This window comes from Notolabrus celidotus, chromosome 12 (genome assembly GCF_009762535.1).
Source record: "Notolabrus celidotus isolate fNotCel1 chromosome 12, fNotCel1.pri, whole genome shotgun sequence".
NCBI lineage: Eukaryota > Metazoa > Chordata > Actinopteri > Labriformes > Labridae > Notolabrus > Notolabrus celidotus.
The window spans coordinates 9349360-9375066 of NC_048283.1; the positions used below are offsets into that span (position 1 = coordinate 9349360).

The 25707-nt window shown below is 39.4% G+C and overlaps 1 protein-coding gene across 1 annotated transcript in view; it reads left to right on the forward strand.

The window, feature by feature from the left end:
* The window catches only part of myom3 (myomesin 3), a 175584-nt gene that overhangs the window by 96178 nt on the left and 53699 nt on the right, over window positions 1-25707 (forward strand). Inside the window, exons 3-7 of the mRNA XM_034698701.1 lie at window positions 2830-2956; window positions 9270-9374; window positions 19584-19737; window positions 22985-23142; window positions 24717-24809. Coding sequence (XP_034554592.1) covers window positions 2850-2956; window positions 9270-9374; window positions 19584-19737; window positions 22985-23142; window positions 24717-24809 — 617 coding nt within the window. The 5' untranslated portion in view covers window positions 2830-2849. The remainder of the gene's footprint in view (window positions 1-2829; window positions 2957-9269; window positions 9375-19583; window positions 19738-22984; window positions 23143-24716; window positions 24810-25707) is intronic.

The window sequence follows — 25707 nt, forward strand, 5'->3', positions numbered from 1 at the left end:
GTCTTTAGTTTCATCAGAGAGGTTTCTTTTTGCTTTCTCTCTCTCTCTCTCTCTCTCTCATCTTTTCCTGTTTCTCCAGCTCGTTCATCTCTTAATGGTCTCGCCTTTTGATGGCCTCAGTGGACAAAGCTTTTAACTACTCTTTAGCGATGGCGAAAAGAAGCTCCTGCCGTGCTCAGACGAAACATTTCCCTTCAACCAGCAGAGAAGAAACACCTACTCTGTTGTTTTTTTCTTTTGATTCAGTGTTTCTGACATTATCAGATACCTGGAAACTAAATTCACTCAACAGGCTAAAAGATGCTCAGTGTGTGTTCAATGGAGCCGTATTTTCATTTTGCTCCCATCTTACTGGGAGCCTGAGATCCAGACCTACCAATGGTGACAGATCAGTTTTATAACTGGAGAAGCTGACCCTTCCATTAACAGCAATCAAACAACGCACAACAGTGAGACATAAAAAGGGCAAGAGGAGAATCAGCTTCCCTGCTAGGACATTAGTGTGTAAGCTAACTTGCTGAGTAATTGTAGAAGATGAGGAGAAATAACAAATGACTTGTTTATGCCGCTAACACAGGTGCTTGCTATTGGGATTAGGTGGATGAAGCTATCACTCAGGTGCGACCTGATTCTGTTTGTTGGGTGCGTTCTGCATCTACTTCCCCAGAGCAGTCGCATGATTAATGATGGGCAGGGTGTGGGCAGCAGCATGGCGGACCTCAGCTGATGAATTGTAAGAGGCTTAGCAACCTACAAAGGGGTGATTCATTTTTACATGGGACTGAAACACACCTTTTCTCAACACAGAGAAACAAACTGGACATTCACAGTGGTGTAAAATTAGTAATGCTGGACTCACATGGACAAGTGCACATGAAACATCCCGTAGGAAAAGAAATTTAGAGAGGAGATCTCAAAAGTGTTTCATTTATGTCTCCTAGACAACAATGAGATCTGTTCGAAAGCAAAATGAGACTAAAGCGTATGTCTCCTGTTTCTCATTCTTGCCTTCAGAAAAAAGTTGCAAAAAGTCTCAGCTTAGTCTCCCTTTCAGTTCAAAAGGAGATCTGGTCAAAATCTGAAATGATTCTCAGGTATTTCTCAAGTGTTGTGACTCCTTTTGAGCTCAGGTGGAGAAATCAGGGAGCTCTCTCAATTGTCTCAATCTAACCTCATCCATTTGCTTTTGCCAGACTCAGTTTTTGTGTCTCAAGTTGAGCTCAGATGGAGCAAAGAAAGAGCCTGAGCTCATCTTTTCATGAACATTTATAGTGCCCTACAAAATTAAGATTTCAATGTAATTGTCCACAAACTTACAATTCTCATTAAAACATTTGAACCACTTGCAAGATCATCTATTTATGATCTCTTCTTTGACTTCATTATATGGTCATTCCTTTACAAGTCTGTTTGGAACAAAACGACTTCACAAAGATTGAGTGTATTTGAGAGAAATTGCAAAAGATAGAGATTTCGTACCAGGTATGACAGACGATCTATTTAAAATATGGGCCACAAAAGGGCTGACCAGATTTAGCCAGATTATTACAATTAAAGGAGTGGATTCTTTTGGGCGCTGGTGGCCTAGCAGTCTAAGCGCCCCACATACAGAGGCTACAGTCCTCGTCGATTCGATTCCCAGCCGGTCAACCATTTCCTGCATGTCTTCCCCCGCTCACTACTCCCTACATTTCCTGTCTCTCTTCAGCTGTCCTGTCAAATAAAGGCAAAAAGGCCAAAATTATAATTTAAAAAAGAGAAGAAAAATAGCCATTAATGAGATCTCTCAAATAAGACTCATGTCATAGTCTGAACTATTTCTCCTAGTGAGTTTTTGGAGAAACTAATGAGAAATGAATGAGAACAACTTGAAACTTGAATGAGGCTGAAGTGAGAATCTCAATTTTGTCTCTGGAGACTTAGAAGAGAAAACCTTGAGCAGTAAAATTTTCCGCTGGAATGGAATCTAAGAGCTATGTCAATAACAATGTGGATTGCTGTTTGAAGTTGGGACATTTAGTAAATCATCCACAAGAACTCCTAATGTAGTTAGAAAAAAAGCCAAACTTTTGCAGCATCCAGCCAAAGTTTGATCAAGCAGCTGGACAAAAAAAAAAAAGAAGGTGCCACCTTGGGCTCTGTGATAATGAGACTGCATGTTTCATTGATGTTTTATGGAGGATTAAGCCCATTAATCAAAAAGATAAATGGTAAAATAAACTCTGAAGTTAATCATTAAGCAGCGATTCTGAAAGTTAAGTATTTTCCAAACATTCCAAAAAAAGAAAATCCATATTTAAAGACTGCATCCCTTTCACAGCGCTGACTATTGAATTTCAGACTCTGATTTTCTTTCCCTAAATGCATTAATGACATTTTGAATCGAAACCCATTAATGTTAGGTGTGTTTGCTGCTTGTTTGTCGATAGAAATCAGACGCTGACACAAGTTTGATACATATTAATGTGGATCAAGGATGTAATGGATGTAATTACAGCGGGTATTGATTCAAAAGTACAATGTATTTAGTCGCACCCTGTTGTGTCTCGCAGTCACCAGGCCCTTCAATACATCACAAAAACTGTGTTCCTTTAGATATCGGCACTCTGAGGCCTATTTGCATACTCCATAGCGCATCCTCTGGGCCCAGTGACCATGCTCAGGGGGTACGGTGAGAAACTGATTCATAATTCTGTGCAAACAAGATGCCTTTACAGACATAATGTGGTTATGTTTCTGCAGCGTCTGACTGACTTCCATTGACTTTGTACATCACTGCCTCCTACACACATCTGCATCCTCACTCCGAGCATTCCCCTCCCTCCACAGGTGCCAGTAGGGGGGTTACCATGGAAACCAGGATGGTGATGAAGCGAGAGCAGGAGGAGCAGTCGTCCCAGATGTCTCACAGCATGCAGCTGTCCTCCCAGATCAAGAAGAAGACCTTCACTTCCAGGTGAAAAAATACTCCTCAGACATCAGTTTGTGTGAGTTAAAAAAGATCAGGGGAGGCCGTGAAGGTTTGCCAGTGGTCATTTAGTAAAAGTATTAAAGGATAAAAAACATCCATAACAGGTGAAAGTCCATTATTTACTTATTCAACTTCTTGAGATGGAAGTAAAGACAATCAGCATAATGCACTTTAAGTTGCCAAATTGGGATCATTCTACAGTCCAACTGATCCAAACCTATAAGACTGGGTTCTAAAGCAGCAAACCACAATAAACCCAAAACAACACAGGCAGGAGATATCAAGTTCCCCAATGCAAACTAAACTGCTTTAAAAGTAATATGTGCCAAACTCTATCATGATACAGTAATGCTTCTTGAGGCTTATTTTTATTGATTTATTTTGTGTTTTATTCTGCATTTGTGTAACTTGGGCAATGTGCAATTTATGCTGTTTCTGTTTGTTTTCTCTGTTTCTATGTATATTGTTTTTATTCATTAATACTACTGTGGAGGAAGCTAAATGTGTGCAGCATGTGGGGTCCAAAAAAAATGATCTAAGGGGACACTAAACTATTTTATATAGATCGTATTATATCGTATTATAACGTGTCGTACTGATCGTATCATATCATAAGTACCAAAATAAAAGTACATTTTGCATCCATGTAGCTGATGCCTGGCTACAGCTAAAAGTATGAAGGACTGAGTTCAAAACAAATTTTTCCTAAGAGGACACTTAAGTGTGCAGTAAGGTATGGAACGGTGCAATATTGTACAGTATGGCACGGTATGGTATCATAGTCATACCATACCTTATTGTAGACTTTATTGCATCTCTGTGACTGACACCACAGTTACATATGAACCGCATCGAAGTCCAAGACAAATTTATCTTGCGGGACACTTAAGTGTATCATAGCATATCGCATCTTATCCTATCGTATACAGTCGTGTCCTAGTTGTATCCTATCATTTTGTGTCGAATGGTATGGTATCATACTGTATAGTGCTGTAATAGATTGTCAGCATCAGTGTAAATATACTTATTGCATCCCTGTGACGGATCATTGGCATGCAGCGTGGTGGGTTGGTCTTGTTGTCTTGGTGTTGTTTGTAGATGTCAGATCTGTTGTGCAACCATAAATTGTATTTATACAGTAGAATAAATTGAACAGAAATGTCTGAATAGCAAAAAAACTATTAAACATCTTAAGTATGAAGGACCAAAACATTTAGTTATGCCAATGTTAACAAACAGTGTATAAACTGAAGTCCTGAAGTGATGTTTAAGCATCTCAACACTGGCTGGAAAGATACATTTGTTTTACAAGAAAGTGAAAGAATGAGACATAACTTTTACAACTATTTCTCATCTTTCAGGAGCAATTTATAAATGTATCTAATTGTTGCTTTGTAAGATTTAACATGATATTAATATGACTTTGCTTTGCACACACACACACACTCTACCAGTTAAAACTGGTTGTTGAGTGAATCAAGACAACATGTCTTGCAGTTACACCCCAGTTGCATTGTGGTTAGCAGTGTTATTGCAAGGACATTCTCTGCTGTTCCACTCAACCAGTGTGTTGAAAGACAAATATGAACAGCAGCATAATAGGACCACATAAATGCAAACAGCTTGAGCCACAACAATTCTCTATAGATATCAAGATTAAACCAAGACAAAGGAAGTGGCAGAAGGTTACTGTAATGACAGTCAGACATCCAAATTGGCTCCACTTTCTTACATTGGAAACAGCAGGCGAGAAAACAATCCAGAGGTAAATACAAAAGGTAGTTTGATGTGGATTTGTTGCTTCTGTTTGGATAGGGCAGAGAAGGACAGACAATGACGTCCAAATTGAGTCCTTTATGAGGTACACAGGTAATGGGGTTTTTTTTGCAATAGAAAAAAACTCAAGCTTCAGTCGACCCCAAAAACACCCTGACAACAAGGTAAACCTCACAGACTGGGAAAAATAATGTGGCATGATTTAAAGTTTGAGAACAGCTACTCAATGAAAGTCTCACCTCAGATGTTCTCTGTTTATACCTAATTTCACATGAATGGTTATTAAATGAAATATCAGAAATCTACTCCATTAAATTCTGAGGACATGTATGTATCTTTCTACACCTGCAGTCACTGAATATTAAGAAGTAGACCTGTTAAATTGCACGAAGGCATAAGACAAAAAAAGGAGAAGACAAATGTAAAAGCAGATACCACAGCAGTCCCAGGTGATTCCAGTGAGATCTAACAGAAATCCCTTCTGGTCTTGCCCTAATAGTCTCCAGTCAAATTTGCCTTCATTCCACCGCCCCCCCACCCTGCTGCAGGGAATTATTAAATTAGCTAACCTGTGGGTCTGCAATCTCCACTGTAGAATAAAGGGAACTCAACCCATTTTCTCTGAAGGAATGATAAGAATAAGCGATTATTCCATTAAACTTAGTTGAGCCAAATTTAGAGTTCTGAGCTCTCTCTGCTAAAAAAAGGGACAGCAGATGCAATGCAGAATTTGTTCTAACAGCAGACTCAAATTTAATCTAATATAAGACTGAAATAAGTGTCCTCTGGGAAGATTTGGAAAACAAAACTACGGAAGGAGACAGTTTGCCTATTTGGTTTAGTGCTGCTTGTTTGTACCTGAGGTATCACTATTCCCAGTACAAGTTGTTGACAAGCTCACAACAATTACAGCAGAACATCAGGTGCTCTGAAAAATATCCTCTTTTTAAATTCCACTGTTCCACAGAGTTAATATTTTGAGGAAGCCTGTTAAAAACAACATAGCACATAAAGTGCACGACCTCCCTCTCTTGCACGCTACAGCAGAAACTCCAAAGTATTTACTTACATGCACCACAGCACAAGTGTGTGAATGTTCCCCCTTATGTGTGTGCCTTTTTGTGTGTGTGTGTTTATAGATCTGTGAGATGTACTCAAGAGATACTGCCCAGCCACACGCTTTGCACTCTATTATTCAAACGGCACCTATAAGCATAGACTCAGAGGGAAACTGAACAAAGGAAAAGAGACAAATAAGACGGCAAAAGCAGAAGTTGTCCCCTGAGTGCTGCGAAATGGGGAAATTTCGAACAAAAGAAAAAGAGAAGTCATGTCAATTTGCATTGCCATTAGTGAGATGGCTTATTGAAAGTAATGCCTTAGGCTACTTATTAACAGCAACAACAGTTATACATACCCAGGTAAACTTTGAGCTCTGGCTCATAAGCTTTGAGACTCAAGTTACTTTATGTTGATTTCAATGCAGCTGTTGTATTACATAGAATAAGCACATTGATATCAAATCAAGGACAGCTTTTAGACTTTAAACACCCTATCACTCTTATCATGTGAAAGGTGCAGCAGTCAGAGAGAGCAAAATTTACTGCATCTCTTGTTACAAAAATTCCTTTCAGCTTCATCGCCTCGAGTGCCCTTGTCGCTAACAATTAATGCCCCTCTCCTGTTTATAGGGGGGCACATAGTGAAGCCCACCCCAGTTTATTGTTGGTGCTTTAAATGGAGAGCTCATACTTCAGTGTAGCATTACATATGTGCACCTATTGTGTCTGTATCTGTGTCTCCTCGTTCTCGACTACATGTTCATGATGAAGGAAATACTTGAAGTCCCTAAAGAGACAGCAGCTGGCACTGCCTCTGGTTTGTTATTACTTAACTGTATGTGTCCACGTTTGGCTCATCATGTTCAGTTTTTGCTCCAGTCCATCATCTGGAACACAAACAGCTTTACAGCCCGTTGACAAAGAACACAATGTGGGTTTTAAACCGAACATTGCAGTTGATTGCATGCTACGATGCCGCCAACAATTAAAATTGCCATTGTACCATGAACAACCTGTTGGCTCCGATCCAAAACCCTCTGGCTCATAAACATCATTTGTCATCATTTGCCTGTGCTTACATCAGCAGCCAATGTTTCTCCTGATTATATAAACTCCCTATAGACAATAGCATGTGTGTGTGTGTGTGTGAGCGAAAGTGGAACACGCAGAGAAGAAGCAGCTGATGATGGTCATATAAAGAAAACAGGTCATTAAGCTTGGGCTTTACATCGTGTATCAGTACTTAATACCAGAGTCCAAAATGAGCTTTTTGTTCTGCTGCCATTGGATGGTGAAATGAGAAAATTCAGCAGCCATAGCCAGTGAAAACAAAACGTTGGAAAGGAATGAAGTGCATTTATTCAATTAACAGTCCAAAGTGTGGGATTTGAAAACTGTGATCTGAAGTGTAGCTGCACAAATGAACATTCTAATTATTTGATTACTTACAAATTTGATGCCACTGCTTTCCTCATTTCTCAAACCCCACTAACCGGTAAAATACTAGAGGACACTAAGTTGAATTGTCAGATAATGTATCAGGATACAGTTGCGGGAGTGTTGCACCATGTGTTTTGGATAGAAATCAAACTGAAGAGACTACATAGACAGATTATGCCCAGCAGCTGTGAAATACAAAACTGTAGCCAGCGGCAACAGTGCAACCATTGTAACTGACAACTTGTTCCTAACTCTCTGTTTGTCAAGGGAAGACAACCAATTGTGGGATTTTTTTATTTGAATATGAGCACAAACTGTTTGAACGGATCAGTGACAAATCTGCTTTAAAACACAGTGAACCACACTTGGTGTCTTACCCCAGAGCTGCAGTTTGACAGAAGGTATCAAGAAACAATATTGACATTGTATTTCAAAAGAGAGATTACCATAACAGGTCCATCTGTTATGGTAATCTCTCTTTTTGCAGATTATGTTGTTTTGTTAGATTATGGTTTCTCAGAGGCAAACATTGTTATTTATTTATTTGTTATTTTGAACCTTTATTTAACCAGGAAACTCATTGATATGAAAAAACAAAATTTTCAAGCGTCCTGGCCAAGATGGCAGCAGCATAGCTAGTGTGGTTTTCAACAAACAAAGAGCAGCCATAGGTACAAACATGACACAAAAGGCGGTTATAATACATTTAAAAACAGAGTAAAAAGTAGAACAAGTCAATCAAAATTATGAATATATATTAACCCTCCTGTTATGTTCGTTTCTCTGGAACAGCAGTAATGTTCCTGTGTCAATTTGACCCGGGGCTTATTCAATTATCCGAAAGTGTTAGAACCCAAACAAATCCCAATACACATTTTTTTTTTATCTAATTTTTAATTCCATTACAAACCATTTACATCAAGATGTAGTCCGTTGGTGTTCTTTAATCCTCACAGATCATGGTTCAGTGAGGATAACTCACTCATTTTTCATTAAAATCCTTGTTAAAACTCTTATTAATGTGCTTTGGAAAGCTCTAAACATAAATACAATAGTTTTACATGCCAAAGACTTTTGTTTATTTTATTTTACATTTTGAATTTTTATTTTTTTTATGAAGGGATTTTGATAAATTAACACGACACAATTTCTGTCACATGCTCCCCAGGTTTTGATGTTGTATTTAGCTGGTTTGGAAGGCATATATTACCTAAAATAGACTTTAAAAAGGGTCGATTTGACCCGCAACATAGCAGAAGGGTTAAGTAGCACATCAACTGGATGTGTCTTCCTCAAAAAGCACTGTAAAAGCATCCAATGAGATCAGGTCCTTTAGTTTCTGCTGTTTTAGTATTAACACGAGCAGCAGTTCCCATCTCAGTTCTGACCTTTGGAACAGATGGTAAGGAAGTTCCTGGTATCGAAGATTATAAGTTCCCGTTCTCCTCTGAGCAGACGTAAAATAAACTTGTAAATAACAATATGTCAATGTTTCACTCTACGTGCAGACTAGGAAGACCAACCAACACCTTAATACAGCAAACAGTGGTGAGTTGAGTTAGAGCTTTAAAATTGGTGATGGACCTCAGTGCTCCATGATACATGGTGTCCATCACATGTAAGTTCTGAAGAAGCATTCATGTACAAGACATCACCGTGGTCCAGCACAGACAGAGTATCGAAGTTGTTTTCAGTCTGGAGTGTTCAATGTTTGCCTTCAACAACAGCTCTGCCTGACATACAGCCACCTCTGCTGTTCACACTGAGAATAGGACAGACATTGCTGCTTTCTAGTGGCAGAGGGGAATAATGGTTAGTGAACTAATGATTGAATAATTTTCAATGTGCTGTAACAAAATAAAAAGGCATGCTAATATAAACGCCCAATCTCTCCATCAACACATTAAATATGTGTGAAGGATGACAAGGGGAAATATTTATTCCTTCATCTTCCCCCTGTGTCATTCGATGATATGCATGATACATTATGTTAACCAGGTTTATTTTTCCAAATACAACAGTGATGAGGAGGCTTCCTACTCTGACTTCTATCCTATCATCCCTGCTGACGTGATGTCCGTCAAGGAGATCCTGAACATGGAGAGCTTCCCCCGCCACAGGACATGGTGAGAACAGAGATGCAATAAAGTATATTTCACACATTTTTGTTGATCATTAATAAGACTTAAGGTGTGGATGATAAAGATAGAAGCCTCTATTTGAGTGTGTGTAATTTTACATCACAACATCAATACCTATTTTGAAATAACAGATTTTCTGGAAGATCAATACAGAAGTTGTTAATGGATAAAGTAATCAGGGGTGTCTGTTTCCATCACGCTGATGAATGGATCATATAAAAAGAGCCATATAAAAACCCTGCTGCTCATTTATTGGCTCACAATTGGCTCCTGTGAAGTGAAAGGGATAATACCACAGAATGATGGGGATCATTTGATGGAAATAGAATTGCTGCACTAACATTTTCTGGCTGAGTCAAGAAACTTGCATTAAAGCTACAGTAAGGGATTTTTAACTGGTTATGAAAAAAACTGAAATTAATACTGATGCCTTTTTTGACATAAGCCTGATTCACACTGGATTAGTATTACCCCTGAAAATCTCTGATGAATTTTAATAACTGTGGAGGACGTCTGTGTTTTTAACCATGTGGGAATCGAACATAGCCCTGTTTGCATGGTACCACTTATAATTTGTGAATTACCCCGTGACCTCATTGCTTAAGTCTGGTTTATACTTCTGCGCAGTGGTCGACGCGGACATGAGCACCACATACTTGTGCGTCGATGTGTCCGTGACGCGCAGCAATACTCCGCCGAAACGCTTGAAGGCAGTGCAGTCTCTCTGATAGTTGGGTCGCCTGTTTCTGCCCCCGCTATGACCTCTGTTTACTTTTCCACAGCGATTCAGAGCGTGTTATGTTAATCTACAGCTGATACATGTTGCTGTTTATCATACAGACATGATTACATTAAGTATAGAGAGGAGGAGAAGAAATACACGACCGATGTGTGGCCAATGAGTGGGGATCCCAGAAGTGCTGTAAATGCGGGAAATACAATGCTGCAGAGTGGACCAATCACAGGGCATGCGGTCTGCGTAGGCTACGCCGTCGATTCAACACAGAAATATAAATCAGGCTTTCGTGTTGCGCATTTGCACTGGATAAGCGAAGTCTGTATTTTACTTGAATTTACTGATATTTCCGATGGGTCACTGCAGGATATCCACCTGTCTCTTGAGGCAGCATCAGACTCCACATCATACAGCCTGCTGGAAATTCAGAAAAAGAAGAAGATGCCCACATTTTGATTTTTTTCGATTTTATAAAAATACACATTAAAAACTTTTAGACTTAAGTTTAAAGGTGTAAAGGTTATAACTTTCTGTCTTTATATGTTGTATAAAGTTTATAACTTATGTCATCGAAATATTATAAGCTACCATGCAATTCAGTAGTTATATTAAAGGGGACATATCACGCTTTTTTCATCAATATATATTGGTCTAAGAGGTCCCCAAAACATGTCTTTAAAGTTTATGCTCAAAAAAACACTTTGAAATCAGATTTTGGCATGCCTGAAAAGTCCTCTTCTTCATTCCTCATCAGAACACTCCGTTTTCCCTCTGACCACGCCCCCTCCGGAAGTGGATGTGCCTCGGCTCTCCAGCACGTTGATCTAATGTTTACATGTTGGCTGAATATACACGGCTGCTCAGAGATCGCGTTACTTCAACCCTCTGAATCTGATCCTGACGGAGGGGCGCCTGTAGCAGGGCCTTTCTGAAGGATTGGTCACAGATTTAGTGTTTCTTGTTGTTTTATTTATCAGTATGTTGACGTGTGTCTTGGTACACAGCTACGAACATGTAGCTATGTGGCTATGCTAACTAGCGCTAGCACTTATCCATGATAAATAAAAATCATCCACTAGATCTTCAAATCTGCAGACGTGGGGAGTAAAACCGACATCTGCCAGAAAGGCAGCAGGACCTTTTATGAAGGATTGGTCACAGATTTAGTGTTTCTTGTTGTTTTATCTGTCAGTATGTCAACGTGTGTCTTGGTACACAGCTACAGCTACAGCTATGAACATGTAGCTATGTGGCTATGCCAATTAGCGCTAGCACTTATCCATGATAAATAAAAATCATCCACTAATCCTTCAAATCTGCAGACGTGGGGAGTAAAACCGACCTCTGCCAGAAAGGCAGCGGGACCTTCCAGATTCTGTTTCTTGTTGTTTTATTTGTCAGTATGTCGACGTGTGTCTTGGTACACAGCTACGACATGTAGCTATGCTAACTAGCGCTAGCACTTATCTATGATAAATAAAAATCATCCACTAGATCTTCAAATCTGCAGACGTGGGGAGTAAAACCGACCTTTGTGTTTATTAAGACAGCCTACAACTAGCATGCCTCCCTCCTAAGCTCCTTGTTAGCACACATTTGTGCAGGGAATGAAAAACGGAGGGGGGATTCAGTATTATTTTATACAGTCTATGGGCTGAACAAGCTCCAAGCTCTGACTCCTTGACAGACCGGATATTGTTGTTACGTAACAAAAACACGGAAGTCTGAAACGGCTCGTTTCACACACATTTACAGAAAGGTGTAGAAATGAAAACAGGGGCAGAATGGATTTTTTTCATTCTCGGGGGGTTTGTAGACATGCCAGGGAAACATATTTCAGGTAAAGAACCATTAAAAAGTCAATTTTGCATGATATGTCACCTTTAAGCCCAACTCCAACTTCTCCCCCTCAATTTTCAATAGTATGACAAAATCAGTGAAGACAGGAGGCTTTGTCCACAGGGGGGCACCAAAATCAACACAAAAGGAAAGCTCCTCAAAGAGCTTCAAAAAAGCAATAGAAGACTTGTAAATCTGGTAATACATATGATCAAAATCATCAAGATCCTTATTGAACACCATTAAGGCACCTTTTTCTACATGTTTTAGCATTTAGTTCCCCCATAAGCTGCGCTTTAGTTCACAGCAAACTAAGCTTTCATAAACCTTCCAGGACGTAAAAGTTCTCACCCCAATTTTTGATGTCAAAGCATTTGAGAGATAATAATCCCTCTTCTGATTTGCATAATGAGCTTGCACCTGAAACAACATCTGCAGTGGAGGACAACCAGTTTGCTCCCTCTCGGTCAGCTGTAGAGCTGTTATAAAAACAGAATGAAAACTGCTCTTTTTGGATTGCTACAGGTGCAGAAACTCACCACGGATACTTTTAATGCTTTTCACAGCTGGCCTCTCATGCTTGCACTTAATTTCACTCTGCTGAAATTGTTGCAACTTTGAAAACAAAACTTTGTTCCACTCATGAATGAATAGAGGTGGTCTGTTAGATTGACTAGTCTCATCGCACAGTTTTCATTGTTGAGCAGTATAACAGTAATAGTTCCAGTAACAATAAGGCATAAAATAGCTCATTTAATAAAATAAATTTCACATTATGTGTGATAGTTATAAATCATATTTAGTAACAGGCTGCACAAAAAGTCAGTGACACCACAGGGAACATTTTTAAATTCTCCATCATCCGCAGTTCTCATTTCTGGCACATTATCTTCATTCTCATTTTGGACTTCTGTCTTCTGCGAGTACAAGCTGAACCAAAGACTAAGAGCCAGCCTCTATTTTTCTCAAGAGGACTTCCTTCCTGCATGATCTGTACTTGTCATAATTCAGCCTCTCAATCAGTAGTCACCACCACATCCTCCTTCTCCACTTCATTTGACAAAGTGGAGTGGCTCAAGTTTCACTGGTGCTCTGCCCTGCAAGCTGTACTGCAGAAGAGCTTTTATGCCAACAGAGTCTGAATAATCAACGGAAACTAGGCTTCTTCTCTGATCTGTCTGTAAAAGGCCAGCTGTGGACTTCTTTTATTACTCACTGTCTCACGGATGTCATGAAACCATTAAGCCATAATAACCATTAAACTGAGTCAAACTGTGAAACCTTTTTATGTAGAGATGGGAAAGAAGAGAAAGTTGCGCACCATATTGTCAGAAAGAAAAGTTTTTGGAAAATTTTGTACCCCAATTCCATAAGAGTTGGGACATTGTGTGTAATGCTTAAAAAAATATATTTTTTGATGGTTTACAAATCATTTAAACCCTATATTTGATAGAAAATAGTGCAAAGGCAACAAATCAAATGTTGAAAGTGAAGCATTTTATTGTTTTATGAAAAATGTAGGCTTATTTAACATTTTCAAAAGAGACATTTCCAGTTAGGACAGGGACATGTTTTTACTATTATGTTGCATCACATATTCTTTTAACAACACAAGCGTTTGGGAACCAAGGAAGCCAGCTTCTGGGTTTTTAAATTTAAACCCATTTGCAAATTGAACGTTGTCCCATTCTTGCCTGATAGGATTTTCCCAGGACTTTTTGTGACATGATGCACCAAAATCTTTTAAGAGGTGACAAGTCAGCAGGCCAGTTTAGCACCTGGACTCTTCCACTACTGAGCCATGCTGTTGCAGTAAATGCAGAATATGGTTTGCATATTCTTGCTGTATTATGCAAGGTCTTCTCTGAAAAAGGCATTGTCTGGATGACAGAATAAGTTATTAGTTTATTTCAAGATTAGCTATTGTTTTTGTCAATATTTTTTACTATAATGGGCAAAATGTACTATTTTTAGATAACTTATAAAAACAAAAACAATCTGGAAGATATCTCACGGCCCCCAATTTGTGTTTTGTGACCCCCCCATTAGGGTCCCGACCTACACTTTGGGAGCCCCTGCTCTAGATTATGAAAGACCATAAATGTCCTAATCTATTGTAACAAACAAGAGTTATTAAGTCATTCTAGAAGTTAAAAGAAATTGAATTTGAAGAGATCACTATGGACAGTATTTAAGTATCATGGACACTTACATTATATTTTGAAATTTTACAGACCAAGTGTTTATGATCAGCAGATTAATCACTAATGTAATAATTTCCTAATGCAACCCTGTAAAAAAGCATTGGGAACAACCACTTCCAGAGGGCAAGAAAACAATACAGGACCTATAAGTACTACATAATGTATATGATGTATCTGGTTAGTTGAGAGGTGTACCACACACTCTTAAAATAGTAAGCACTTAGCTGGTAGCTGGACTTGCTCATCTGCCAGTACATAAAGACCTTAACTTATCAGTGAATAGGAAACTGAGAGGATTGTGTTGATGACAAGTTTGAGCTACTACTTTTTAAGTGTCTTAAAACCATGTTGCAAGGACAGGATTACAGCTCAGCTGTGGAGAGGATGTCATATATCCAAAAATAAGTCTCAGAATAGAGAGCTTTAGGTCACTGAGAACAGGAAGCGAGAGGATTGTGGCCTCTTGTGACATGATTTGCTGTACAAAAATCCCCTTTCTACCACTGGGACATTGGATGCCTTGTCTGGGTCACATAGTACAGTATCTTTGTTGGGACTCAATAGCACTTCCACATTCAGAGGCTTAGTGGCAGCTTCTTTCCTGTTCCAGAAATGGATAGCCTTTTTTTTCCAGTCAGATATAATTTGACGTCTTTGTTGTGCATCCAGTTATTAAATTCTAAGAATAACACAGATATAATGTTTTTCACGTTATAAAAGGGAGCTGTGGCCGGCAACACGAAGAGATGCATGACCAGAAGTCACAGTGAGATTTGATGGAGAAGATTGGTGATGCTGGATGATGGAATTTCAAAGGAGAGAGAGAGTGAAAAAGGGGGGAAGTCATTGAGGGTGCAATCACCCCCTCTTGAAAGACAAAACACATCTGACAGTAATGAGGCTCAGCTGCAGAGATGTGGCCTGCCAACTCGGCATCTCATTAGATGCCCTCTCCCATGCCAACACCACCACCACCCTCCATCACACCATCTCATCAACGAGTGTCTGTCCTATTCCCTAAAGTACTTTGTCTAATTCGGTCTTGTCTCACCTTCAGTCTGATCCACCTGTTCAAGCCCTCTACCTCTGGAATTAGTAAGGTCCATTCCCCTCTGTAGCAGAATGTTTCCATGAAACCTCAATTCCTCAAAAATCTCATCCTCCCCTTCTCAGCAGTGCTGAGACGAAAACGGTGCGGATGGATATTTTAGGATGGATGCTGGATATCTGGTTATACTTAGGATGATTGACTCTTCCCAGGATAAGAAAGGAAGGACGGAAGGATGAACTTCAAAGCTCTCGAGGATTGGCACACTATTTCTGGAAGGTCTGAGTGTTGCAGGATGTGGGAGCATGACATTTGTTTTGATTTGTGTGGAAATGAAGGCGCTAGATCTTTCATGCGATGGCTCCATATTAAAATCTGATTCACATAATGGTTTCCCTGCTATCATCTCCCCGTTGTAAGGGGGGTAACATGCAAATTATACAGCTGACTCATGCCTGGTTTGTCTTGAAAGGAGCGGTTTACTGTTATTTGCACCAATATGTAATATAAAAAATTCCATTGGGAGCAATAATTAAGCCATAAACCGTCTCATACCCACTGACTTGATGAGTTCCAGTGGTTCATTCCCTCAAGGCCTTAAATCTCTGAGCCCACAGAGATTAAAAGCACTGACAGGCACACACTTTACTAAACAAGCCCATGGCAGAAAAGTCAAAACGGTGTCTCTGAGCCCCTGAGAGTACGAGTAGTGTGGGTACCTACAAGTCTGTGTATGCATTTGTGCATGCACGTATTTATATTTGCATATTTATTCATGCTGTTTGTGCATTTAGCTGAATTATGGCAAGTATTTGAAGGGTCATTCATGCTCTAGTGGCCATCAAAGCTCAGAGAAGAGTTTATGAATATTTAAGATTAAGTCTCTCTGTTTATTGAGGTAGTGTGTGTGTGCGTGTATGTGTGTGTGTGTGAGTGTGAAGAAAGGTTCAAATAATTAAGCCCTGGGGACTGTCACTCAAAAGACGGTTCAGGATGCACAACCCTCTGGCAATGAGAGAAAGGAATATTCAACTGCTGCATTTAAGAGGAAGGCAAACCCACAATGGTGTGTAGTGATGTGTGTTTCTCTCCATAAATATGGATGTACTGCTTATATACAGGCGAATTGAGATGTTATGGACATTTAGATAAATTCACAGCTTCGACCTGCCATACAGATGTGTATTTAGCAAGTCTATAGTGTTCCACTATGGGCTGGACCATATTACCATCTTGAAAATCAATGACACACTGGCTTTATCGTCACTTTCACGGCCGTTTTGAATTATAATAAAACTGAATTAATTGTAGTCGTATGTTCTGTTGAATTTTAGAGAGAAACAAAGCGAAAGCTAGTGGCAGGAATTAAAAACTGGGTGTCATGTGTTGCTTTTATTCAGTTTTAGTGGTCATTTCTAGTGTTCTATTGTCATCCTTTCCCCTTGTGTTCTTGTACTCTTTGTGAGTTTTCCCTCTCCACTGATTGTGTGCCCCACTCTGATTAGCATAGACATATAATGAGTAGACGCCGCATTGGCTGATGGGGCGCAAGAAATACGGCCGCCATCTTGGTCCGGGCAACCTACCCATGATCCTACATGTAAAAGTAAACTGAAGCAGCAGAGACTTTAAGATACCAGAGCACTGTGCGGCAAAATACCTATCATACATCACATATCAGAATAATCTATTACTGTTAAGCTCAATATGAATGTTAAAATAAGCCGAACCATGTGTCCTGTATCATACTTACATGTATGACTTTTGCAGAAGAAAACCTGCATGAAAATCAGTTTAGTATTCAGCGAGTTATGATTGATTAAATGCGCTGACACTTAATTGCGCCTGCCAAACAGATTACATTGAGTGGAGCGGGCGACCAGACCAAGATGGCCGCCCTACGGTCATCAGCGCCAATAGGTAGTAGCGGTCGATGCGGTGTCTACTCTTTATTATGTCTATGGTGATTAGTGTCACCTATGTCTCATGTCACACCTGTGTTTGATTACCCTTTGTGTATTTAGTCTCTGTGGTTCCTCCTTTCTGAGTCAGTTATTTGAGTCTTCCCTGAGACTTTTCTGAGTTTCTTTCCTGCGCTCGTTAAGAGTAATCGATAATTGATCAACATTTCCAAAGATTAGATACAGAGAATAAGGAATCTTTTAGTGCAGTCTAGGCTTAAGCATTGATTTCTTCAAGCCTCTGCTAATACCAGGGTATTTTTCAAATTGGCAAGATTATAAGTTATATATCATGATAACCAACAATACACTAGTGATGGGCGTATCGATTCTGTGGTATCGATATTTACACGCTGCTCTGAGTATTGATTACTCGAATAAATATAGATACTAATTAATAAATGCAAAATAAAAGTGTATGTGTCCCTTCTGATCCTTTTAGGGTTGCTTACTCCGACAAATTCAGAGACATCATGATCACAGTGTCATTTTAACAGTAGTCATGGTGAAGAGGCTGTTTTAAGCTTTCCACTCAGATAATTTAAATAGAGGATGTTGATTATTTATTATTTATGTGTTTTTATAAATTGATTTCATTGTTGAAAAAAGGCCAGTAAATGATTTCCTTAATAAAGTTTTACATTAAAAGTATTTGTCAGGGGATGCATTTTATTTTAAAAAAAAAATCACTGAAAGTATTGGTATCAGGTATTAAATAGATTGCCAAAAAAGTAATTGTTATCGAATCAAATCTTTTTTAAAAAAAAATTTAATTTAACCTTTATTTAACAAGATGAGACCCATTGAGATCAAGACCTCATTTATAAGGGCAACCTGGCCAAGAGGTTTGCAGCACACGTCAAAATAAATAGCACAACTCAACAGCGTGGAGCATTATGTACAGACATTATGTAGAAGCAATCAATAATTTGAAAGTGCAACTTATTTGCAAATAAAGTGCAATTTGTGATTACAAAACAGCATTTAAAAACACAGGCACTGTTCTGGGGCCTGTCTTTCATTTAAGATGGACCCAAAGGCGTCAAGTGAGATAAGATCTGACAGATTCAAATCCTTCTGGATCGTATTCCAAGCAGTAGGATCAGCAAAACTGAACGCTCTCTTACCAAACTCTGTCCGAACACGGGGAACACACATTTGTAAAGTGTCGCAATCATAAAATTGTGGTATCGCCAAGCACTACAATACACATTTGTCTGTAAGGAACTTCTATTGCTTGGTTCAGCATTCATAGAGCTGGTACAAGCTTGATGTGTTTCTAAACAACCCCTTTATACTGAGGACATATACAGTTGTGCTCATAAGTTTACATACCCTGGCAGATTTGGGGATTTTTTGGCAATTTTTCAGAGAATATGAACGATAAGAGAAAAGTGTTTTTTTTTTCACTCATGGTTAGTGGTTGTGTGAAGCCATTTATTGTCAAACTGTGTTTACTCTTTTTATATCATAATGACAACAGAAACTACCCAATACATCATAAAAAGCACAACTGTATATCACAAACAAGCCTCGAACCTTAGTCCCCACTTTGAACTCCCCTTCTTACTTCACCACCACGCTGCACAAACAAAGACAGATAAATTCTTCTTTGTGTGAGTAAACAGACGAGCACAAGCGCATGACATCTCCATGACAACAATTTTGATTAAAAAAAAGACAAGTCAAGGATGTGACACAGGCTGCGACACAGCAACTGTCCACACCTGAAGGATTCCTTAAAGTAACCCACATCATCCTGTAAGATCAGAGTACCTCTATCTTCAAAGTGACGTGAATCAGCTGTGGCAGGGAGGCTTCATATCCCATTGACAAAACACCCACTTGTCACAGCCTTTGAACATGTGTGACAAAGGCTCTCGTGTGAAATGACACGGAGGTAAAAATGGAGAAGCAACCCACCAACATCATTACAGAGCCTTTTCAACAACAAACTGCCGGCAATCATAAAACCAGCGTTTCTCTGCAAATGGACTTTGACAGAATGAAACATTTACTTGCCAAAAAAAGAAATGGGAAATTGCTGTTTTGTTTTTGTCAAAGGTTGATTTGTCTTGTAACAAATAAAGCCTTTGTCTCTTCTCTCTGATAGAGGTCTGTTTTGACAACGTACAAAAAAATCTAATCAAGAAATGTACTCCCTGTCTAGTTGTTGTTTGAAACATTTTCTAAAGCGTAATTGTGAACCTCAAATGTGCGACTTCCCAAATGTTTTGACAGTATTAACCCAACACTGAATTGGTAATCACAATGGAAGTGCATAGAATATTTTTTGATCTGCATTCTATACACATCATCTTCATTACACTCAGTTAGTGTTCAAAGTCACCAATGACAGAAAATATTATACCTCTGACCTATAAAACTCATGCTGTACTCCACCAGGGATATCTTGAAGGAAACTCTCGCAGCTGATGAAGAATATGTCAGAGAAAAGTGGACCATGTTTGGGAATGAAGCCGAGAAGTTCGAGCAAGGCGTGATCAGGAACCAGCATGTGTTGCGGGAACGAGTGGACACTCTGGCACTTCGCAGGCAGGTAACAAAAACACCAAGTTTTTATTCTAAGAATTACTCATAACAAAGACTGAATTGGGGGCGCTGGTGGCCTAGCGGTCTAAGCGCCCCACATACAGAGGCTACAGTCCTCGTCGCAGGGGTCGCCGGTTCGATTCCCGGTCGGTCGGTCGACCATTTCCTGCATGCCTTCCCCCGTTCTCTACTCCCCACATTTCCTGCCTCTCTTCAGCTGTCCTGTAAATAAAGGCAAAAAGGCCAAAAAAATATATATATATAAAAAAAAAACAAAGACTGCATTGTTCTCTGCTTTGTCAAAACAATAGTCATGTTTTTAACCCTGCAGCATCACTACTACTAACTCTGACAAAGTTTATTCCATGCACTTAAATTCTTTTTAACTTTGGTTATTTTTAATTTTGTTTGGTTTATCATTTGAGCGCTAGCTTGTACATTAGGAGCAAATTGTGTCCTGTTTGTTTAAAAAAAATACCAACAGAGTAAGTGATTATTTGTTTTTAAAGATCGAAGAATATTAGAAATACTTTATTTATCCCAAGGGGAAATTCAGTCATTAAAGTTTCTCCTATACACACTAATTAATAATTTCAAATAATATTAATAGAAGAAGTAATTAACAAGATATAAATACAAATACATTGAAAATAATGATAATAGAAGTATGTACAGAAGACAGATTAAGCTTTGTAGAAAATAAATGGTTGAAGTCCCTGAGATCAGGAAAAGGGCACTCTGGTGGTCTGTTTTGAGTCTAGCTTTGGGAACGTTGGACGCCTTAGTCTGGTTTGCAGAGGGGGGATGTAAACAGCTACTACAGTCCATACTACAGCTATTAGTACAAATCTTAAAGGTTTATGGTTCTTTTTCTTACACCAGAAAAAACAATGATATGAGGGATGTTCCAAATTCTTTAGTCATTTAAAGGGAAATTGAAATTCCAACAAACTCACCAACCCAAAGAGAACACTCAGAAAACAGTCAAAGTTTAGCATAATTTATTAAAACACAGTTAAACACAGGATCACAGATTCTCTGGGAAAATTATATTTTGAGTGTAGCTACCATTTGCAGAGCTAGCACCACCAGCATTTAGTCCTCCTTGCAGGTAAACGTCCACATGCCTGTGCTGGTTACACATTGCTCCAGTCAAGTGGTTACATGCCAGTTTAGCCAGACACAGCATACATACAACTTTATCTTCATTTTTCGAGATCAATATACCAACAAACTGAACCACGCTGCAAGCTGCTATCTGTGTACATCTGGGTAGTGGAGCGTCAAAGAATTGTGAAAGCAGTCATTAAAGGTGACATATCACGCTTTTTTCATCAATATATATTGGTCTAAGAGGTCCCCAAAACATGTCTTTAAAGTTTATGCTCAAAAAAACACTTTGAAATCAGATTTTGACATGCCTGAAAAGCCCTCTTCTTCAGTCCTCCTTAGAACACTCTGTTTTCTCTCTGACTACGCCCCCTCAGGAAGTGGATGTGGTCTCGGCTCTCCAGCACGTTGATCTAATGTTTACATGTTGGCTGAATATGCACGGCTGCTCAGAGATCACGTTACTTCAACCCTCTGAATCTGATCCAGAATCTGATCCTGACGGAGAGGCGCCTGTAGCAGGACCTTTCTGAAGGATTGGTCACAGATTTAGTGTTTCTTGTTGTTTTATTTATCAGTATGTTGACGTGTGTCTTGGTACACAGCTACGAACATGTAGCTATGTGGCTATGCTAACTAGCGCTAGCACGTATCCATGATAAATAAAAATCATCCACTAGATCTTCAAATCTGCAGACGTGGGGAGTAAAACCGACCTTTGCCAGAAAGGCAGCAGGACCTTTCTGAACGATTGGTCACAGATTTAGTGTTTCTTGTTGTTTTATTTGACAGTATGTCGATGTGTGTCTTGGTACACAGCTACAGCTACAGCTATGAACATGTAGCTATGTGGCTATGCTAATTAGCTCTAGCACTTATCCATGACAAATAAAAATCATCCACTAGATCTTCAAATCTGCAGACGTGGGGAGTAAAACCGACCTCTGCCAGAAAGGCAGCGGGACCTTTTATGAAGGATTGGTCACAGATTTAGTGTTTCTTGTTATTGTATTTGTCAGTATGTAGACGTGTGTCTTGGTACACAGCTCTGAACATGTAGCTATGTAGCTATGCTAACTAGCGCTAGCACTTATCCATGACAAATAAAAATCATCCACTAGATCTTCAAATCTGCAGACGTGGGGAGTAAAACCGACCTTAGTGTTTATTTAGACAGCCTACAACTAGAATGCCTCCCTCCTAAGCTCCTTGTTACCACACATTTGTGCAGGGAATGAAAAACGGAGGGTGGATTCTGTATTATTTTATACAGTCTATGGGCTGAACAAGCTCCAAGCTCTGACTCCGTGACAGACCGGATATTGTTGTTACGTAACAAAAACACGGAAGTCTGAAACGGCTTGTTTTAGACACATTTACAGAAAGGTGGAGAAATCAAAACAAGGGCAGAATGGATTTTTTTCATTCTCGGGGGGTTTGTAGACATGCCAGGGAAACATATTTCAGGTAGAGAACCATTAAAAAGTCAATTTTGCATGATATGTCACCTTTAAAGTCATTAAACAGCTCATGGCTGGTGTGAATGGCACAGTTTGGACACAACATGTGACCGTCATTCCGAGTCTACAATAATAAAAACATCATTAATTTTTTTAACTGAGTAGTAATTCTGTTAACTACCAAAGGTGACAAAGTTTAATCATTTAGTTGACTGCACATGTTAAGCCCTTGAAATCTTTATTTTCCGATTGAATACACATTAGATAAAATACACCTACTGCTGTCTGCATTTCTTTGAGATAAGCTGGAAAGGGACAATTTAATACCGTGAAAAACAAGGTCACATTTGTGACATCGTTCAAGAAACTTTGAAATCACAAACAAATATAATAAAATTTGTTAGTGGTTGTTAGCTTAACACTTGGATTTATTCTTGTCTTGTTTACTCCCATGTTTCTCAAGTGCATAGCCACCATCAGATTACCCTGAGTGTATTTTGTATCTTATCTTATTTGTTTCTCTTTTTTCTTTAAATGGCTTCTGAAGGACTTGACTGCCTCTGTTAGAAAATGCAGTTTAAAGATAAATAATATTTCTCAGCACATTGCTTTTCCTCTTATCTGTATTATGTATTTATTTATCACTTTAAAAGTTTTCCACCTCTGGAAATTTCTACGCTGCAGGCAGAGAAGAAGAAATCTGCCCACATGGAGTACATGGAGCAACTGAGCAGGAAGGCCCCAGACTTTCCGATCCCTCTGAGGGCTCACACCGTCTGGGAGGGCATGACGGTCTACCTCTCCTGTACCGTCCAGGGCTGTCCGACCCCAGAGGTCACATGGTGAGAACTTCTATGTCTGCTACTACCTGCTCTCTGGGCTTCTATGGATGGATGGATGGATGGATGGATGGATCCTTATTTGTCCTTAATAAGAAGATTTGTTGTCACCGTCTGTACAAGAATACATGTATAAAACACAAATAAACAACAAACATCCACCCATCCTCACAACAATGGTGCACATCATCCCACATATTTACACACTGGACACATATGAACACACAGGACACATATATACACACTGGACACATATGAACACACAGGACACATATATGCACACCGGACACATGAACACACCGGAACCATTACATTGGCATTTTATTTAGCAGTGCTATGGCCAACGGGACAAAGCTTCTGCCAAACCTGGCTCACCTACAGTATAGGGATCTGTATCTGCGACCAGATGGGAGTAGCGTGAAGACTGAGTAGAGGGGGTGTTGGGGGTCCAGTGTTATAGTGCGTGCTCTGCGTATGATGGCTCTGTTGTTGAGGTCAGACATGTTAGGTGTGAGGAGGCGGGTGATTTTGGTGGCAGTGTTTGTGGTGCATGCGAGTTGTTTTTTGTTGGAGACAGTTATTATGTTGTAGTAGCAGAGGGAACGGTAGATCTACCAAGATTTTTGATCTTGAAGTTGCAATGGAATTCTTTTCCCCAAGTGTAGGCTGGTATCACTCTTATTAGTTTCTCTCTTGGATGGAGACGGTTAGTGCAGGAAAGTAAAAAAAAAAAAGTGCATTATCTATATGCACTCCAGCTAATCATGAAGCTGTAATTCACAACAGACATGACAAATTACCTCTTAAGTCATTTGTCAATACTTAATACCTATCCTTTGAAGTTTTGACAGTTGGAAGGCGTTGGTGGGGAATTTTTAATCTGAAAACCATTTTCTGATCTTTTATGCACAGCAAGATAAATCAATCTCTCCAAAGGAACAAGTGCAGTGGTCATGAAAATTTCTTGTAGACTCTTAATCATCAAGTCATAAATCATCAGTAAGAGTCATCCCAGAGTGAGATGCTGTTGAATTTTTCATGTAGTTATTAGAAATACAGTGCAAGAGGTACATCAGTGTAAGGAAGAAATAAACTCAGAGCATTGTTTCTAGTATGAATAAGAGTTGTATTCCTTCAGTTCTGAGCCATGAGATGAATATCACTCTCTGTTTCAATATAAATTTGCCACTGTTAATTCAGGCAATGTTCCAAACTGTCGACCTTGATGCTTGAGTTGCTGTGAGACTGGCTGATGAACAGACTGTGCGCTCAGTATTCATGAGCCTAACTGAGATCCTCATAACCTGAAGCTTGTGGGTTTTACCATCCCATATGGGACCCATCGAGCCCAATGAGCTGCCCTCAACAGTGCCCGGCACAAAACAGAATGAGAGATCAAAGACCTCCTCTGGCTGCTCTAGATCCAGCCTATCGACCAGCATCTGATCGGTGAATGAGGAGTCAGTGGGCCGGGTCATGAACCACCCAAGTGCAGCCTGTTGTTCAATTTCCCTTTGAAATAAAAAAAAGAAAACTTTAAACACACACTCAGATCTATTTCTTCATTCCTTTGTCAGGTATAAAGATGGTCGGCTTCTGAGGATGTCTGACCAACCGTGGAATTACAGCCTTAAACAAAAATTTGGTCTGAACACGTTGGAGATAAGAAGGTAGGTCATCACCTCAAATACTAAATACAGGCTGACTGTCTATGCAGAAAATGTTGAGGACATGATGTAGAGTTTTGTAAGATTTCCTGTGTATGGTTGACATAATCTTGCTGTTAATAAATTCAGATTAAAATAAGTCATTTCATATCCTATAAACAAAAAATAGACTTTTGCAGTTGTCACCTGTAGGCCGGAATCTTACAAAACTATAAGAAAATATTTTAATTTTAGGGTTGTAGAGTTTGTTGTGAAAAACGGACCATGTTAATGACTAGGGGTGGGAATTGATAAGATTTTATCAAGGTCAATGCCATTGTCGATTCTGCTTATCAATCCAATTCCTTATCAATTCTAACGATTCCTGAGTATTTTTTTGAGGGAGAAAAAAAGTACAGTCCACACCAAAAGGACCCATTTTATTTTTTCCAAAATTATGTCTGCACAAGACTGAACATGAACATATTCAACTTGAACATACTGAACAATAGGTTGACCATATTCTCGGCCGGGTGAGTCCAGATGTGGCCCCTCTGGCCTGGATGAAAAGACTTTGAATTTGGAGAGGAAAAATGCTTTTCCTCCGGGGGTCAACGCGGAGGTATTTTAACTGGTCTCGGTGCCTCATTTTCGGCTGCGTGAGTCCGGGCGTGGCCCCTGGAGCCTGGAGGAAATTGGTTGAAGGAGTTCTGCGTCGCTGAGTGTGTGACGTAATACAACGTACTGCAACGTGACGTCGTGCTGGGAAATTAATCGTGAAGAAGAATGGATAACATTTGAGGTGTACAATTCTGATGGAATTGATCAATTGGAACCGGTTGTAAGTCGGATCCAGTTTTAAATTCCCATCCCTATGGATGACTAATCCTGCCCTCATGTTGCATCCAATGAAACACTTTTC